Raw genomic sequence first — 16,985 nt, 5'->3', positions numbered from 1 at the left:
CCCTGCGTGGGCCTTCTTCTTGAATTCCCTAGGCAGCATATGCAGCTTTTGCGCTCAGTCCCCCTCCGTTAGCCCTTCTATGCTGAGGCAGCATCAACACATAGCATGCAAGGGGGGGGAGAAGGGCCCTTTTCTCCCCTCTAGGGCCCTTCCCTCCCCAGGGCCTTGTGTGGGCTTCTAGTAGGCTGCCAACACGCCGCAAACATATCTCTCAAAATGAATGACATCTTAGGGTACCTTCATTTCAGAGACTTCTTTGGCATTCTCCAGCAGCAGAAGCCCAATCAAGAGGAGCAGCATCCGCCCCTCAGGCTGCTGTGCTGCTGTCTCCTTCTGCTGGTGCAGTTGCACGACTGGTACACCATTCCTCCTGATAGCCTCAAGGCTATCCTATCTCGCTTTCCCCTCGAGGAGGTGCATGCATGCAGGCAGTTGATCCGTATTGCAGCAAGGGCCGCCGAACAGCGCGAGCACGCGGAGGCAGCAGGAGCCAGAGCACCTTCATCCGCTGAGGCAGAAGCTCTTCAGGAAAGACATGCCCCTTTGCTTCAAGACAGTCCCTCGTCAAGGCCTGATGAGGGCCCCTCCACAGAGCTGCAAAACGAAGCCAATCATCCGTATACCTGCTTGTGGGCTTGCGGGGGGGAACCCTCGGGAGCACCCTCTGTATCGCTCACTAATGCGTGTGCATTGGATGCAGCCTTACGGAGGTTTACTGCCGATGTTGCTGGCTTCGCCGCTGCCGCTGCTGCTGGTACCGCAGCAAAACACGCTTTTGTGGCCTCTGGCATGAAGGCGTGGGGGCCCTTGCTGCCGCTACTCCTGCCTGTCCTTTATCCTTCCCTGCCCACAGGTGCCTTTTTTGCTCCTCTAACGTCTGAAGCCGCCCCCGTAGGAACTCGCCGGAAGCACCCTTTGCAGCCGCAGCAGCAGCCACACGGGCATAAACGACCTGGTACGAGCCAAAGAAAATTCTCTACCTCAAAAAGCGGAAGCTCAGCTCCAGCGTCTAGTTGCCCCTCCCCAGCATCCAGCGTGTCGGCGGCACACGCTGGAACCAAGCCGGCAACACAGTTAGCAACAACGCAGTCAGCACGAGCGACTCGCCAAGCAGCGCTGCATCTTTGCGCGGAAGCTGTTTCTTGGCAGTGGCAATACGCTTCAAAAAACTACCCGCCAGAGGGTTTAAACGAACGGGCAGGAGATGCGCTCAGCAGGTTCTTGCTCGGAACCCCCTATGCAGAGCCAGGCCTCAACCTGGCGAAGCCGTTCCTCGCCGTCATTCTCAACAGCTCCTCTTCTGAGGAAGCGCTTGCTGTAAGCATTCCAATTTCTCAAACATCCAATAGGCTTAAACGCCCTAACGACTCCTCATGAGTCAGCTTGCATCCCCTAAGCCGACGGAGTACAACTTCGCAGCTCCACACTCCCTCTCCTTGGTCTTGTGCAGCAGACCTTCCCTGCGCCTCTGTCTTCAGAGCATACCGCGAATACTTTGTTACACCCTAGGGGGTCGATTTCTGTGGACAGCCTTAGCAGACGCCTCCAAATTTCCCCCATAGGAGGGACGTGGAGAGCTGCACAGACGTCTTTCTTGTCTATTTGCAGCACAACAGCTTCAGATCTGGGGCCCTTGTGTGCTGTACTTCAGGCTGCCAGTCAGTGCATCGAGGTGCTGATAGAGCACCTGCGCTTCTCTTCGTTTTCAATTGGATCACCATTTCCCCTCATTTTGGGGTGCATAGGCAGCTGCTCCCCTTCTTTGTCTACGCTTCTGGTTGCTTCTCTGTCCTCCCCAGACCTCCCTCTTCATTCCTCGCCCGTAGCTGCTCTTCAGCTCGCATTGGCCCCTTCCGCCGAGACGCTGCTGCATGCGGCTGCGCGTAAGACGCTGTCGCTGGCTGCCCTTAGGGCCCCTCCGGGAGCTTTCTCCAGGGCAGACAACCCCCACGGACATCAAGGGGCCCTCAAACCAGGCCTCTTGGGAGCCGTTCTCAGAAGGAAAGGGGGCCCCCCGCACCACAAGGCCGAATTGCTGCTGAGCTACTACGTCTTCTGCTTTGACTATGAGAAACAACAAACGCAGCGACTCTTGGCCGCAGCAGCTGCTGTTCCTGCTTCATCAGCAGCGCCCGATGCATCAGGAGCTTCGCACGCGAGGGGAGGCGGAGACGTGCCAGTCCAGCTGACCGAAGAGACGGCTGTTGCGGATGCCTTACTGCATTTTTTAGAGGAAGCAGCCACAGAGGTGGTAGGGGAAGGGGGCCCTCCGTGCTCAGAGGTAGCGGCTGCTTTGGCCACTGAGCTCACCAAAGTGACGCCTTACGACCTGTGTGGAGCCACGTGGGGCGTTTTCGCTGTAGCTGAGATTGTCGGCTTGATAGATCTGAACAAGGCGCATGCACGGACAGCGTCCCGTCTGCGTGCATCCCTGGCCCATGCGACACTACTTGGGTTGCGGCATTGCTGCCTTCGGGCAGAGAGGGGCCCCCAGAGGGAGGCCGAGGTGGGGGCCCTCACAAGCGCTTGCAGTCTCATGCTGGGCGAGAGCCTTCGGCACCAGGACACGTGGGAAGAGCTGACGCAGCGCCTGGGGGTTTTGCTCTACAGTCAGGGGCTTGGGGGCCCCCCTCCTTTGGTGTCTGTTGGGCCGCCCCTCGTGGGCCCCCTCTCGTCAAGCGAAGAGATACATGCAGTTCTCAGAAGCCTCCTCCCGCGCACGCTGCCAGTTTCGCCCTTCCTGTCTCTTCGAGCCGCCAACCACTCGCTCTTCGCGTTCGTCTTTCAGGGGTTCCTTGATGCTTGGCAGGCGTGGGGCCTTCAGACAACGCAGCCCCCCCTCCAGCAGCACGAGGAGAACGAGGCCGTCCGAGAGGTTCTCACCGCGCACATCTCTTCAGCAGCGGCTTCTTTCACCGATCTTTTGTCGCCTTTGAGCGACTCACCCCCGGATCATGTCGAAAGCTCCCGTGCTTCTTGCGGATCGCTGTGGGAGGAGGGGCTCTCTGTCCCCTCATACTGCGCCGGGGGCGAAGAGGTGGAGGCAAAGGAGGGAGAGGCCCAGGAGAGTGGCCCTGATTTTCTGCTCTCTCTGCAGTGCCTGCTCTTCGTGTGTCAGTGCGGACGCGAAGCGTTTGCTGCCGCTCTGTGCTCTTCTCCTCGAGAGGTTCTGAAACAGCAAGGGCAGGGAGAGGGAGGAGGCTTCTTTGGACTTCCCTACGGGGGCCTCCAGCGGTGGATGCATCTCGTCGCTTCCTTTGCCACCTTCTTGGAAGGCCACACGGCACCTACTGCCAAAGTTCTCATCCCTACTGTTTGGTCTCCTCTAGTGAGCAACAGCAGCAGCGTACAAAATGCCAAGCAAGCACATCTCATGGTCACTTCCCCTCAGCGCGTCGAGTCAAACCTCCTATTCGGGGCAACTCTACAGGCGGAGGTGCCCCATAGCTTGTGTATGCACAACATGCGTCTGCTTTAGTATAGTTTGTGCCTTTGTTTGCGTCTCCGTCTCCGTGATGCAGCAGCAAACGCCTGTTGCACTTCTAGTACTTGTCTGCACGCCTAGTCCTCTAGTCTCTCCTTGCACTTGACGGTGTATGGGCTGTTCTGCGTGAATTCGGGCTTTGATTGGCTCTGGGGTGTGCTCTAAGTGCTCCTAAATGACTCGCCAGCTTGCGGCATGTTGCGTCGCGTTTCAGGATTACCCCACTGTGCTGCTTGCCCTGCAACGCCATGCATTTCCCAGCGTCGGGGCTGCCGCAGCGTCTCTCCTAGGCGGGATAGAGGCTGCAGCAGCCGAACGGGAAGGCGTGGCCTGCAGCTGCTTGGCTTTGATGCTCCTGTATCTTGTCGCAAGAATGCACAGTATTCCCTACTTCAGGGGTGAGCTGTCTGTTACATCTTTGGCGTTGGCATGGCTAGTTTCAAGCCGCAGCACCCATAGCAAATGTCGACAGTTACTCTATCTACTGCAGTTATCACCACTTCGGCGGCACCTGGCGATGCAGCTGTGTGTGCGTCTGTTGGCTGCTGCACACCCCAGCGTGTCAGTTGGCTTTGGCAGCTCCGCATTCGGCGCTGTGCAGCGGCTGGCCGCAGCCAAATGCCCCACCTGTAGATTCGCGTCTTGCTAGCTGCACTGCTGCTGCACTCGCTGCTGGGTCATTTGCTGCTGGTGTGGCTTCACATCCCTGCAGTTCGCGTGCATTTGGTGTGGCCTGAAGGCGCTGTAAGGGCACCTCTCTACAAACGTCCATTCCACTACCTCTCCAGCGTGGATGACGCTTTGCTCGTCTGTCTTTATCCTATGGTGTCTTGGCTGCAGCTCGTGACGGCCGGTATCTACGCCGGCTCCATTCCTTGCCGTGGCACTCGGCTGTCCACTTTGTGTCTTCCCAGTGCGTTTTCTCCTTCCCATCCTATTTTCATCCTGTTTTTTCTGCTCCCCATGATTTGACTCCAAATTTTCTGCTCTGCTCTCCTCTCTTGCCATCATTTCAGCCTTCATGCCCGTCGCGTCCGGTCTCTAACCGTACCTTGTCCAGCCGTGACTTCTTCTTTCAGGATTTTCACTGCTTGCGAATCTGACTGTCTCATATGCTCTGCTCGCGGAAGCACTGTTTGTGCGGGGTCTTCTCGTTCTGTGCTGCTTCTCTGTCAGCCCCGCCTTGAGCCATGGGATGCTGCGGCTATTCTCGGAGGCTCTGCAGTCTTGCCTGCCCGAGGCATCCCTTCTTGAGGGCCCTCTGCCTCCTCTCACCCCTTCAGAGCTGCTGCCCTGCGAAAATCTGCATCCCGCTGCTCTCGCCGAAGCCGACTTGGCAGACCCCATTTCCAGGTGCTCTCTAATTGCACAAAAACGATATTTTCCTAGATCGATAGCCTTCCCCCAATTCTCTATAGCAGAGCCCCACCGTACCGCCTTTGCTGCATGCTGTTGCTTCACTTGCGCAAAGCCCGCGTTTCCAGCTTGTGCCCCTCCGTCTGCTCAGGGCAGCAGCAAGCCTTGCATTAGAACCTTTCCCCCTTGCCACCTGGACCGCTGGAAATCTCGCCTGCAAGCACGACACCCCGGACGCCTTTGAATTGCGGCAGAATCTGCGACTGCCTTCGGCGGCTGAAGTGCAACTCCGAGTCTCCCTTTGGACCCGACGATTGTGCAGGCAAGGCACTACACGGCTCACAGAAAGCCATCCCCCCCTTCTCTGTCCTTTTCTCTCTCTCGCTCTTTGATTCGTTTGAGACGTGACGCTATTTTGATCATCCTGCTATGTAGATGACACGGTGCTACCCATTTCGTTTGGAATGGCTCCTCCTGGACAGCCATGCTGCCCTAAGCTCCATATGCGGCAACGCCTGCATCTGCCTCAGGGCTGCACAGCAGACTGAATACGTACAGGTTTTATTTGTAGCTGGTGAAGGATAAACTGCGCCTTATCCACAGCAGGCCCTGAGCGCTTTTGGTTGAATTTGTGCTTGGTAATGCTCCCGTGCTTCAGGGCTTGTTTGCAGTCTTCCGCAACGGCTGCGACTCTCGAGGCTGACTGTGAGGAGTTGCAGCTGTATCTGGCAAGCGAACCTCTGGCTGGTGTTGCTGCCGCTGTGTGCTGCTTAATCGATGCTTTCTTTGAACGGCATGGTGAATCCCCCCCCAAGCCCTCTCGCAGCCTGGATTGGAGCCCTGTTGCCGAGGACGTCCCTGCAGAGCTTCCGTTGAAGGCCGTTCCCGAGGTTCCCAGATTTACAGAGGCCATGCTTGATGCGCACTACTTATGCACCATCCAAAATCCTCTGAACCTCTTGCTCCACCTTCCCGCGGACGTGATCCTGAAGCTGCTGACAGCAAACGTTTTGGCTGAAGTCATCCTAACGCTCTTGCTAAAATTAGAAACATACGCTTACATGGGGCCTCCGGCCCTTCCAGGGCGTCTACCCGAGCCAATAGCAGCAGACGAAATCGTACAGCTACAGGTATGCCCTAATTCAAGTCAGATTGTTACATGAAAGTTTTCTCTGCTTTCCCTTGGAAAACCCCATTGTGCGCCTCCAACTAGCGTCGGTCCTACGGGATCCGGGCGTTTAGACGTGGCGTGCCATGCTCAGCTCATGGGTGTAGATACGCAAGCAGTCCGTGGGGTAATAGGGAGCAAGCTGCTTATCTATTTCCTGGAAAATAGTATTGCTGCTTTCGTAGAGACGGCTAGCGGCCGTGAGCCGCTGTAGGCTGCGGAGTCTGCTATGCACGTGGAGCTGACGGTTGTGTATGTCTGTTCGCAGGAAACAGCTGCCTTCCAGGTTGTGATAGAGGCTTGTTGCTTTGCAGAAGACGAAGCAGTATGGGAATTGGTGGGAAGATTTTTGGACCGGCAGGCGAACAGGAGACCTCAGAGCCTTGATGCCCTCTTCGCCTCCGGCTTCTCCCTCGAAGCAGTCGATCAGGTTTGTCGGTGCACGAAAGAAGTGCAACGTCTGTTGCCTCTTCTTTGCCGTTTGCTCCGGCAGAATGCTGCCTTTTTCTGGGAAACAAAGTCTGAGGGAAGAGGGAAAGATGCAACATCAGAACAAGGGAATACAGCTGGCACCCCCGTCTCGACGTTGCAAGATGATCCGAAGTCTGAGTACGCTGCGGGGCGAGCACATTTGCATTGCATAGCCACGCCAGCAACCAATCACCAGAAAACCTCTCCGGGCATACCCACCCCGCATGCCTATGCAAAACACATAGCCTGTGCGTCTTTGTATATTCCTCGCAAATCGCGTAGTTCAGTGAATAAAAGAGGCTACTCAACTTGTGTGTATCTAATGATGTGTACTTGCTGACACGCGATGGTTGCAGCCCGGCGGATGGCGTACGGATCAAGGCGCATCAGACGGTTACTGTGCACCCGGCGTTGGCTCCAATGAGTCGCGTAGATCTCTGTCTCTTTTACCTCAAATGTGTAGTCTGTGTTGCGTGCGACCTGAGAGACAACCGCCCATATCCTGGGGAGACTCGCGAAACTGATCCATCGTTCGCATCAGAGAATGCAAACGCTGTATTCCTGGAGGCCATCAAGCACTCCGAGTTTCACGGTAAGCGCAGAAGGCAAGCAAGGCATGCCAGGTAGAGGATGCTTCCATGGGCTTGCAACGCATGATTTTCTCTACTGTTCCGATTTAATCAAACGGCTGAATACGGCACTTCATGATAAAGAAAGCCTGAAAGCAGACTCCCTGCAATAAGCTAGGAGGTGTAGAACAGCGAATTATAGCACTGTTGGCTGGATGACGTGTGCTGAAGAGCGAATTTGTGTCTGAAACGGCATAGCAATGGTCGCGTCTGTCCGTGGGTGTCAGAGTCACGCCCTTTATGCGAGTTTGTCGCCGCTGCGGTGCCCATCATCTTCCCGCTGTTCTACACCTTTCCAAAGCTGGCGGCATTGGTCAGCACCTTCCTCGCCCACAGAAAACTCTTGCGTCATGATGGCAATTTAAAGGCCCCCTCATTCGGCGCTCCTTGTTCACCACAAGGAGGCGGCACTTTTGTGACAAAGAAACGTGCAGATGCTGTTTTAGAGTAAGCCAGCCTCTCTCCATTTATCAACATCAACGCGTTTTGAACTGTTTTTGCTAGATATAGCGGTGTACTATATTTAGGGAAGCCACTTTCAAGTATAGATGTGCACACTCTGGCGGCCAACCGACCCTTATGCGCTTGCAGCCTCTCCGTCCATGCGTTGTGCTTCAGGAAGCTTGAGCAAGACCTAAGTCGCATTATTGAACTCGACTTATGACCGGCCCAAGGCTGCGCTACTCCGCATCTCGCCGGGGTACAGAGCACTGCTTGTATACAGCATATTCATGGGGTATTGGGGACTAGGAGACATTTTTTCTTGCCACTAGAGAGCTGATGGTGAAATTTAACATGGTTAAATAAAAGGCAAATGAAGTGTCTTCTTTCTTCTTGTTGGCCCGAGGGATGTTAAAGGGTCAAGGCACCCTAAAGCATCTCGAACAACCACTCCCCATCCGAATTAGAATACCTGACGAGCTAGTAAAATTGTCGCTTGATGCGGAATCAGTATGTGTACAATATTTTAATGTTGATATTTGCATTCACAAGATAGTACACGGTTCGAAAAGTAGCGCCTGGGAGATTGACACTCCAACACTCCGGGCTGAATCAGGGGGCATCAAGCAACTGCCTTTAGTTTTTATCGTGCGCAAATTCATTCCAAAAATGTATAATTCTCTTTCTGTATGCCGCCTCCCAGCATATGCTGTCTTTCCATGCGCCTACATCGCTGGGCGGTTACCGGGCTAATTGATGGATGACGCAGTATTTTCATGCAGTAAGTGGGGGGAGGGTGTTCCCAACTGCGGAGGGCCAACGGCAAAGGGCGGCCCGCTCGCAGACTTCCGTACCGCTGTGGCTTCTGTTGCAAAGGATCCTTGCCTGGGCGGCATATCTGAGGGGTCTCTGCGAAGTCCTGGAACATGTGTCACTGGAGAGCTTGTAGAGAGGGCTTCGGGGCCCCACAGTGGAGGGAGCGCCTGAGTCTTCGGAACCCTATCATTTGGTTGTCCTCTGGGCTGATTCCTATGCGTGGCATCTAATTCAGGCGCAAGCGCACCGCCAAACGGTATCTGCCAGCACAGTGGCACAGGCTTTGCTCTGCCTCTCTAAAAAAGTAGCCCCACGGCATTATCGCATTCTGCCCAATCTAACGATTACGTCGATTCTAATCAAAGGACTTACTTGAGCTTCAGGCTCCACAGACACTACTTGCTCTTTTCTGTAGCTCTTCAAGACTGGAATAATGCGTTCAATGACAAGTATTTTGGGAACTTCAACTATTTTTTCCTTTATCGCGTATCGAGGGACTTCAATTATTTTGTCCACATACTGGAATCACAACACACGGTGCAGAATCATTTGCTACCAGAAATCGATATATCCCAGTATTCCTATATAGGCAAGTACTGTGTACAACATAAAGCATTAATCTCGAGAGTGTACGGTGGGGCAGCTGTGAACACATCCTCGTAGGCAGAGGTCCGCTGGGCACACCATCTTACTTTGATCTCTGGAACTTCAACAAACTTGTCCACGTATACAGGTTTCTTGACGTACTTGATGACCTCCTTCTTCACGGGCTTCACAACCCGTACGATCTTTTCCTCGGGTACTTCTCGGGGGACCTCCACGACCTTTTCAACATAGTACACTTGTGGCACTTCGATGTACCTGTTCTCCACGCGTTCTTTGACCACTTCGCGAACTCTTTCCTGAGAGAGGCCACCACAATCATGGGTGATGGGGCTGTTCTGTATGCGAAACTATTTCCCAAGCGGCATTGTGCACCTGCAGGGGCAACACTTTGCCTGATCAAAGCGTTTGTATTTGGGTAACGTACTTCTACAATTGGCTGCAGCACAGTTGCTCCAGGAGGGGGATTTCCTTGTAAGCCACTGCGCCCCGGAAAACCATTGAAGGATGAAGGCACCTGGCTTTCTGGTTTCATTCTCGTGCTGATCCGCAATTCAGGTTAAACTTGTAACAGTGTAACAGCTTTCGGGCCCGGTGAAATTGTGCTGCTCTAAACGCAATTGGCTTCTCCCATTGAACGCTCGTACCTCCACAGTAATGCCTTTTATGCAGTTAGGCTCTAGAGCCTTAGGAACGCACGCGCTTGGGGACTTTGTAACGAGCAGTGATGCAACAGGCCACTGTGACCGGCATCTCGGCAAACGACACAGATTACCTTCAGCCTTCCCAGAGATATTTAAATGCGTGATTCTTGGTGTACTAATGACAAGGATCAATGGTGTTGTGAATTCACGCTGTATATCGCATCGCGGCCCACTGCCGACAGCGAGCCTGGTCCTCGGGCCGCCCCAAATGCGCCACTGCACTGGTCTTGAAGTGCTCAAATAGTCCGGCAAACTGGGACCAAATAGCGGTAAAAAGAAGCAGATACCATACTGCGACGAGGCGAAACAAGTGAACCGCTGCGTTCGAAAGCCCCCTTTCCCGCATACTGCAGGCGACCACCGTCGAATCGACTCAAGAAGGCTGCGAAGTTCATGGGGCTGCTGTTGCCAGCAAAGTGACGACAGGTCCACCAGTATTATTTATTGTTTTTTGGTGTTATTCCCTGGCTTGAACTTCTGGCGTTTAGTCATTGCCTTTAGATGCGAATGCGATGGGTGCTCTGCAATGGAGGGCGAAGAAAAAGGGCAGCGGAGCAGGGCTGTTGAAGCCATTTATTTGACTACGGATTGATAAACTTCTGCACATTCCTGTTTCTGAAGTTTAATTCTTTGCTGAAGAGATCTTAAGAAGAAGCCCTAAAGAGATTCCCCCCCAGCTCCCGGCTTGGATGATAAAATTTAAGTTGTATTGGAACTCTGCTCGGTGGAACAGCTTTTCTGCATTTGTTTGCCCTCCCAAACAGGCCAGCCTCAGGCACGTGCTTCAGTGTGTTTGCCATCTTGGTAGACACGGCACCCGCTTTTGTGTTAACTACCCTTCGGTGCCGGTGCAGGGGAGGGGGAAGTCCCCGCGCTGCGCAGCGCCAGAGATCTGATCTCTATCTTCCCTCGTGCGGAAATTTTCTGCCAATTATGAAGAGGCTTTAACTGTTTCTGAAGTCCACAGAAGATGGATAATCGGGGAGGGCATGGGCAACGTGGTTATGCGAGGCCAGATATTTCCCGCCAGTGGAATGGGCCGCCAGTTGATCTTTTCCCCAGTAGAGTTTTCGGCGACAGCCGACCAGAAAACGACAGAGAGAGTCGTTCACCGACTCCAATGGCCTCCTGTGGAGAACGTCATCCACTGAAAACACCGCCCCAAGACCTGTTCCTCTCACCCTCTGGTAATTTGAGAGAATTCCCAGGAGCGAATTCGCTTGCATGGGAACGATTTGGACCTCCAATGAGCTCAGCTCCGGATCGATTATCAGATCGTCCAGGAGTCGCGGGGCTTAACACTCCAGCGGAATCCTCTAGGAGCACTAGGGAATGGGTGAGCTTTGTGGCCGTCTGCGGCGTCCTACTCTCTTGCCGATACTGTCCCTGCCGACTGTGGCTTCCATGACAGGGTTCTCAGATTACAGAGTATAGCGCTCACAGAACTACTCGGGTAGGCCAAGATGTAGTCCTCAATGCTCATCCTAATTGGTGCTTCACCGCGCTCCGTGAAAACAGAGATCGAGGGTATGTTTTCTGTGTGCTTTCAGGTGGCAGTTACTGCGTACCAGCCCGTAGACGTCGTGACGAGGACGGTGGAAGTGCCAGTCACTCGGACTGTGGACGTTTTCGTGCCGAAGCCGGTGCTTCGCGAAAAGATTGTTGAAGTGCCTAAATTGGTGCCCAAGTACATAGAGAAGGTAGGAAATCGGAGGACTTTCCGAACATCCATTGGATGTGCGTAAAGTTGTTGCATTTTGACTTTCAGAAGGCTTATACAGGGACTTTGGGTGAAGGCGGGTAGACAGTATGTTTTGTTCCTGATAGGGCCACGCCTGTCACATTGGATATGCGCAGAAGTGTATTTCTCTCCCTCCACAGATTGTCGAAGTCCCACAAATTGAATGGGTTGAGCGGGTTGTCGAGGTACCAGAGGTAATATACAATACCAAGGTGGTTCCCAAAGTTGAAATAAGGGAAAATATCGTAGAAAAGCCGGTGTTCCATCAGAAGTGGGTAGAGAAGATTGTTGAAGTTTCGGTTGTAGAAGAAGTAATTCGCTACAGGACCATCCACGAACCAGAGGAAATAATAAAGTATGTATTGGGCAGAATGCCCGCATGAGACTTGCATAAAAGCACCGCTTCATTCTGGTCGAGCAGCGTGGCGCTTTTCTCGGAATATCGAAGAAGCGTCAACGGTCTGCAGTGCCCAGATGAATTCAGCCGACCAGCTTTGTCTGTAATTCCACGCTTAGCCTTTTTCGACGAGTTTGCTGAGCTGGTTCTGCTATAAAGAACCGAATTTTATGCTTCAATGCCCCAGCTTGCCTAATTATATCCGATTCGTAAAGGAGCTCCTCAAAGCTTGTAATCTTGGCGTCGAATGCCGCTTTCCGTTCACGTTTCTGTCGATTGCCATATACCCCTGCAGGGGGCGCTGCGGCCATCTTGTAGGCTGTTTGGTCTTATGCTGGATATGTATCTTCTCCTTTATAGGTACATTCCTCGAGGCCATCAAGAGGAAGAGTGGAGAGGAGCGCCTATTCTGACAGTTCCGCCTCACCAAACTCCGGAACTGCCGCCTAAGTGGGGGGGCACACCCCAGCCTTCTCCCCGACATCCACTGGTGCAAGCAGCTACTCAACGAGCAGAATAGTTTGCAGTATTTTGCCATGGGGTCCTATCTCGTTGCTCAACTGGCTCTTCCACTATACAAGCAGGGCCTCCTAAGCATCCTGTACGCTGCCTGTAATACATTCTGACCTAAGTCCCTTATTCTAGAACGCTTACATCAAACATTCCAGCGACACTCAGGAAAAACTTTCCGAAGTGCTCACTGGCACTTACAGTGAAGAATATGTGGGTAAAGCAAGCAAAATACGGTGGATTTGTACCAGAACCATTTTAAATGCTGGAATCTGACGCATTTTGCATATTTTCTCTTTAACGATTAACTTGGACAGCATCGTTGTGCTCTTACGTGCTCAAGCATGAAAATCGCTATATTTATGTTCCGGTTGTAGAGAAATTTCTTTGCCCTTGCTTACACACAAGGACATGATGCTGTCAAAAAAGTCGCACCAGTTTTCCTGGGAGATTTTATCTACTATTGACTTTCATTGTTCACGGCAATGCAAACGGTTCTAGAATCTTTTCACAGTCCGTGACATCAACTTTTGCTCAGCTAATTTTTATCTCTTGTGTGAGATGACGGCATTTCAGCTGGGCCGCTTGTTAGCAGATTTGCTGTGTGCTTCTCAGTATATTCATATGTGTAGCCTGATAGTGCATATGTGTGTCCCTTTCAAAAGTTTCATTTAGGTTTGTTCATGGAGGCTTGGGGAGGGACACTCGGTCAACCTACTTTTTCGTTAAACGCCCAACTCAGCATGCTAGCCTTTAAAGTGGGTATAGTGAAGCTAGCTTGCTAGTTGCTTCACTCCCGCGTTGGACGATTTCTAAATATTTTGTCAGTCACATTCATAAGCATCTCAATGCCAGATGAAGGTACATTGCTTTCCTAAAACGGAATACATGTAAGCCAGTGGAACTGTTCCACTGGTTGCCTCATGGTAGGGCGGTCTTAGCTTCTAGTAGAATTTTGTTGGTCTAAGGTAATGACCAATAGAGTAGATCGCATTCTATATCATTTATGTATGTTAAGCGCCTCTATTCTAATACAGGGCTGTGTACAGGGTAAGCCTACACTCCTGGATTGAGGAGCTGCTGGCTCAGCAGCCTCGTCCTTGTCTATTGGATAAATCGGCAACATCTGTTCAGGTATCAGGGACCTCGCGTTTCCTACTGTTCAAAGAATGGCCTGATAAAGGAAGGATTCATATCTATGTGGGATGGCGAACAAAGATGTACTCATATTCACGATCCTTCTGGTCGGTTCATTAGGCATGCCTGTTGCACAACCTGTATGACCAAAGTGTCTGTATCTTATTACAACCACCAAGGTGAAGGCTGCATACTCTACCGTGGCGATTTGGCCCACCCTGATGCACTGCACTCAAGGACTCTGTAGGACAGGTACTTTTCAGAAAAGGCATAGCCATTGCCTCTCAAAGGTTTACGAAGCGGGGAGCAACTGGTCCACAGGTAGAGGTCCATTCCATGCGTCAGCCTCAAGAAACAGAATGTCCATCTCGAATGAAAGCCAATTCCGTAATCAGCTTTGCAGCAGCTTTCGGAGCCGATGCCAGATGGGCCGCGATGCTGTGCAGCATTGTACCGTGCTTCATCGAATACGAGACTCAGTGATCAGCTGCCTATTCATCACTGCAGGTCAAGATGTAGGCCCATCAGTAGAGAATTTTGAATAACAGGTAGCATTAGTGTATTTCTATATTGGCCAAAGCTATCCATTACCACGGTTTCTCACAATAGAGGGTGGACCCCGGTTCCTACCTGGGCGATATGGAGTACGGCCGATTGACGGATCGGACGGCATTTATACATTAATGCGTGATATCCGTAGCAGATCGAGACAGCAATGAGTCTCAGGATCGTGCCTTTTACTCAAAGCGCTCTAGCATTTTGCGCAGCACGAGAATATGCCAACACCGATACAGCTCGTCTCAGTGCATTCCTTCCCAGCTGTCTGCAGGGGCATCAGTCCACAGTCCGGATCGCTGTTGCAGTGTCTGAGGGCTTGGTTAACCGTTCACACACTGTGAAATTTAAGCGCATTTTACATAGGGGGAGGTCTTAGCTATTACGGGGGTTATTGACCACTAGACTGGGGTTTCAGTCTCCCGAAGTCCCTCCTTAACTCGGAACCCGGAGACCACCAACTTCGCCCACGCCAGATGAGACATACTGTAGGCATTACCAAATTCAGGCTAATTTTTCACTTCCCTCGTCTTCTGTTGCTTCGCTATTAGTGGAAGGTGTTTAAGTGGGCGCCTGTGGGCTCTCCTCACCATGGTCTGCCTGGTCAGTCCAGTCCATTAACCACAAATTGAGCAATTCTCATTGGTTTACAGCGCATCGTAAAATATGTGGTTTTTTGCCCCTACCGAGGAGAAGCACGAATCTGATGACACGGATGAGGCTTCACTGAGGCTCTCCTCTGTTGAGTCACTCGAGCACAGTCAAAGCCAAGAAGACAAACAGTCGCCGGAGCAACCCCCGGAGACCTCCTCACCCTGGCAGTTTTGGAACCAGCTTGCTGCGGTTGGGCAAAACATAGGCACAGATCTTGGTAGTTCAGCTTCATCTGAAGCAGAATCTTCAGGTGAGGGCGAACCGGCTCCCCTGCACTTATCGTCGGTGGAGTCAGCCAGTGGAGGAGTGCAAGATGGCGGGCAAGGGTTTGCAGCAGTGCAACAATCAGATTCGCCTCAGGGTGCGTCAGGGTGGAACTTATGGGGCCAGATAACAGGTACCTCAAGTGGTGCTGAGGCTTCATCTACAGAGAAATTCTCGACAAGCGAAGAGATACCCGGGCCTTCACGTAAGAGCACAGACACACTAGAGGCAAGGAAGCCCAGTTTTGAAGAGAATGCTGCGACTCCTAGGAGCTTTGGATGGGGGTTACTTGACGGGGCCGCCTCTTGGATCGGCGAACGCAACCCGCAGCGTGGAGTGTCAGACGGCATCCTTCCTCAGAGTTCCAGTGCAAGCCTAGAAACCACACAAAGTCGAACATGGGGCACAGAAACGCAAGAGGAAGCTGGCACCACTGGTAACACTATCTATAGTTCTGAATCAGCCGAATCGCTGGAAGATTCCACAGCTGTCCCCCCAAGACTACAACAGCGCTCTGCGGAGAGCCGAAGTCCTGGCAGCAGCACTGAAATCAAAAGCTCAGAAGCGCTCGGGAACATATGGAAAAACGAGGAGCACTACGAGACTGTGAGCGACTTTGAATCACCCTCTCTCAAGGATGGGACGATGCCTGACTCGGGTGAGGCGGATTCTACGTCTGGTTGTATCGCAGCACCTGAGGACCTCATGCACGCTAGTGAAGCCATCGGCGCCACACAAGACACCCGACGCGATCAAGATAAGACTCAGACCCTCCGTAGCAATTCATTAGATGTACGTGAAGTCATTAAATTAAAAAGAGCAAAGTCAAGGCCTGTGAGGGCCTCCAAGCCTCATGAAGTGGCTGCGGAACTCCCAGTACCTGCTGCCTCAGGCGAGGTTGGCTCGAAAAAGGATGTTGCACAAGATTCTGAGTCTGAATCCAGCTGGTCTTCTGAAGAACAAGAAGGTTCCGCTGAGGAATCAACTCAGAAGTCTTCTCCGTCTCCTCTAGCGAAGCTGTTGGCAAGCCAGCTATCAAACAGCTCAACTTTTGTGGAGCGTACACTGCCCGATAACACCACCATTGTTATCAGCAAAGAGGGACGCCGTGCACCCAAAAGTAAAGCAAAGCCTCCTCTCAGTGCAGGACGCCTGGCGCCGCCAAGTGTTGGTGTCACTGCCTCAATCCACACCAAAGAAGAGGCAAAAACTCTTGTCCAGCAGGCCCCTAAAGCAGCTGAATGTGCAGCAACAATCGCCAAAACAAGCCCACAGGCACCACCTGCAAAACGCAATGAGGAAACAGCCACCAGCGCCCTATCACCTCAGAATGTAGAGAGCGCAGAAGGCACAACAGATACGAGTATAGGCACACAAAACACGATTACCAAGGATGACCCCAACACCCCTCACGTACCAATCGTCCAAGCCATAAACCACACAAAGAAAACGACGACCAATGCACTTCCTACATCACTCTCAAAACACACGAGGGTCCCGTATGCAGAGCCTAAAGCAGCTGCTGGACTGAGCAAAGGGGAAGGAGCGGTGGTGGAGGGTGAGAGTGAGGCAGGAAAGGGAGAGGCTGAGGAGAAGAAGGAAGGCGTTGAAGGTGTGAAGGCAGCAGTGCTGATCAAGCCGGCGCCACCTGCTGCTAAGGCACTTGGCCTCAAGATGCCTCTTCCTCCTGCTGTCAAGGCTAAAGCGGCTGCTGGAGTGAGCGAGGCGAAGGAAGTAGCTGTTGAGGGTGAGGGTGAGGCAGGAAAGGGAGAGGCTGAGGAGAAGAAGGAAGGCGTTGAAGGTGTGAAGGCAGCAGTGCTGATCAAGCCGGCGCCTCCTGCTGCTAAGGCACTTGGCCTCAAGATGCCTCCTCCTCCTGCTGTCAAGGCTAAAGCGGCTGCTGGAGTGAGCGAGGCGAAGGAAGTAGTGGTTGAGGGTGAGGGTGAGGCAGGAAAGGGAGAGGCTGAGGAGAAGAAGGAAGGCGTTGAAGGTGTGAAGGCAGCAGTGCTGATCAAGCCGGCGCCTCCTGCTGCTAAGGCACTTGGCCTCAAGATG

The 16,985-nt window shown here is 52.7% G+C and overlaps 4 protein-coding genes across 4 annotated transcripts; 3 read left to right on the top strand and 1 right to left on the bottom strand.

The window, feature by feature from the left end:
- Positions 1 to 216: 216 nt before the first annotated feature.
- Positions 217 to 7,772, top strand: LOC34618537. Its single transcript, XM_026338059.1, has 10 exons — positions 217 to 1,317; positions 1,652 to 3,328; positions 3,699 to 3,930; positions 4,564 to 4,837; positions 4,992 to 5,090; positions 5,499 to 5,970; positions 6,277 to 6,617; positions 6,836 to 7,071; positions 7,336 to 7,555; positions 7,727 to 7,772. Exons 1-10 carry the CDS (start codon positions 217 to 219, stop codon positions 7,770 to 7,772), a joined length of 4,698 nt encoding a protein of 1,565 aa, XP_026193844.1.
- Positions 7,773 to 8,298: 526 nt separating this feature from the next.
- On the bottom strand, positions 8,299 to 9,503 carry LOC34618538. Its single transcript, XM_026338058.1, has 4 exons — positions 9,396 to 9,503; positions 9,058 to 9,267; positions 8,738 to 8,884; positions 8,299 to 8,661 (listed from the first exon to the last, which is right to left on the bottom strand). The coding sequence occupies exons 1-4, from the start codon at positions 9,501 to 9,503 to the stop codon at positions 8,299 to 8,301; spliced, it is 828 nt and encodes a 275-aa protein (XP_026193843.1).
- Positions 9,504 to 10,642: 1,139 nt separating this feature from the next.
- On the top strand, positions 10,643 to 12,330 carry LOC34618539. Its single transcript, XM_026338057.1, has 4 exons — positions 10,643 to 11,008; positions 11,223 to 11,372; positions 11,554 to 11,768; positions 12,171 to 12,330. The coding sequence occupies exons 1-4, from the start codon at positions 10,643 to 10,645 to the stop codon at positions 12,328 to 12,330; spliced, it is 891 nt and encodes a 296-aa protein (XP_026193842.1).
- Positions 12,331 to 14,678: 2,348 nt separating this feature from the next.
- LOC34618540 (AF4/FMR2 family member 1) lies at positions 14,679 to 16,967 on the top strand (the record flags this gene model as incomplete). The annotated part of the gene is made up of 2 exons (XM_026338056.1): positions 14,679 to 16,688; positions 16,758 to 16,967. Coding segments are annotated over exons 1-2 (2,220 nt in total), but the record flags the coding sequence as incomplete, so codon positions are not given.
- Positions 16,968 to 16,985: the final 18 nt, after the last annotated feature.

The sequence above is a fragment of the Cyclospora cayetanensis genome, unplaced genomic scaffold, assembly GCF_002999335.1.
Source record: "Cyclospora cayetanensis isolate NF1_C8 unplaced genomic scaffold, CcayRef3 CcayRef3_contig_225, whole genome shotgun sequence".
NCBI classification, from domain to species: Eukaryota; Apicomplexa; class Conoidasida; order Eucoccidiorida; family Eimeriidae; genus Cyclospora; species Cyclospora cayetanensis.
Note: the sequence above shows the minus strand (reverse complement) of the source record. Positions and strands in the feature narration are given on the sequence as shown.

What these genes read in the sequence shown, in the direction of transcription:
- LOC34618538 (XM_026338058.1), bottom strand. Translation starts at nt 9,503, where the DNA reads ATGAAACCAGAAAGCCAGGTGCCTTCATCCTTCAATGGTTTTCCGGGG. An exon ending in TTGAAGTTCCAGAGATCAAA is followed by an intron (nt 8,885 to 9,057) that starts GTAAGATGGTGT and finishes TTGTGATTCCAG; the next exon opens with TATGTGGACAAAATAATTGA. An exon ending in CTGTGGAGCCTGAAGCTCAA is followed by an intron (nt 8,662 to 8,737) that starts GTAAGTCCTTTG and finishes CTACTTTTTTAG; the next exon opens with AGAGGCAGAGCAAAGCCTGT.
- LOC34618537 (XM_026338059.1), top strand. Translation starts at nt 217, where the DNA reads ATGAATGACATCTTAGGGTACCTTCATTTCAGAGACTTCTTTGGCATT. An exon ending in CTTCTGAGGAAGCGCTTGCT is followed by an intron (nt 1,318 to 1,651) that starts GTAAGCATTCCA and finishes GCTGTACTTCAG; the next exon opens with GCTGCCAGTCAGTGCATCGA. An exon ending in CTACTGTTTGGTCTCCTCTA is followed by an intron (nt 3,329 to 3,698) that starts GTGAGCAACAGC and finishes GTCGCGTTTCAG; the next exon opens with GATTACCCCACTGTGCTGCT.
- LOC34618539 (XM_026338057.1), top strand. Translation starts at nt 10,643, where the DNA reads ATGGATAATCGGGGAGGGCATGGGCAACGTGGTTATGCGAGGCCAGAT. An exon ending in CTAGGAGCACTAGGGAATGG is followed by an intron (nt 11,009 to 11,222) that starts GTGAGCTTTGTG and finishes GTGTGCTTTCAG; the next exon opens with GTGGCAGTTACTGCGTACCA. An exon ending in GAACCAGAGGAAATAATAAA is followed by an intron (nt 11,769 to 12,170) that starts GTATGTATTGGG and finishes TCTCCTTTATAG; the next exon opens with GTACATTCCTCGAGGCCATC.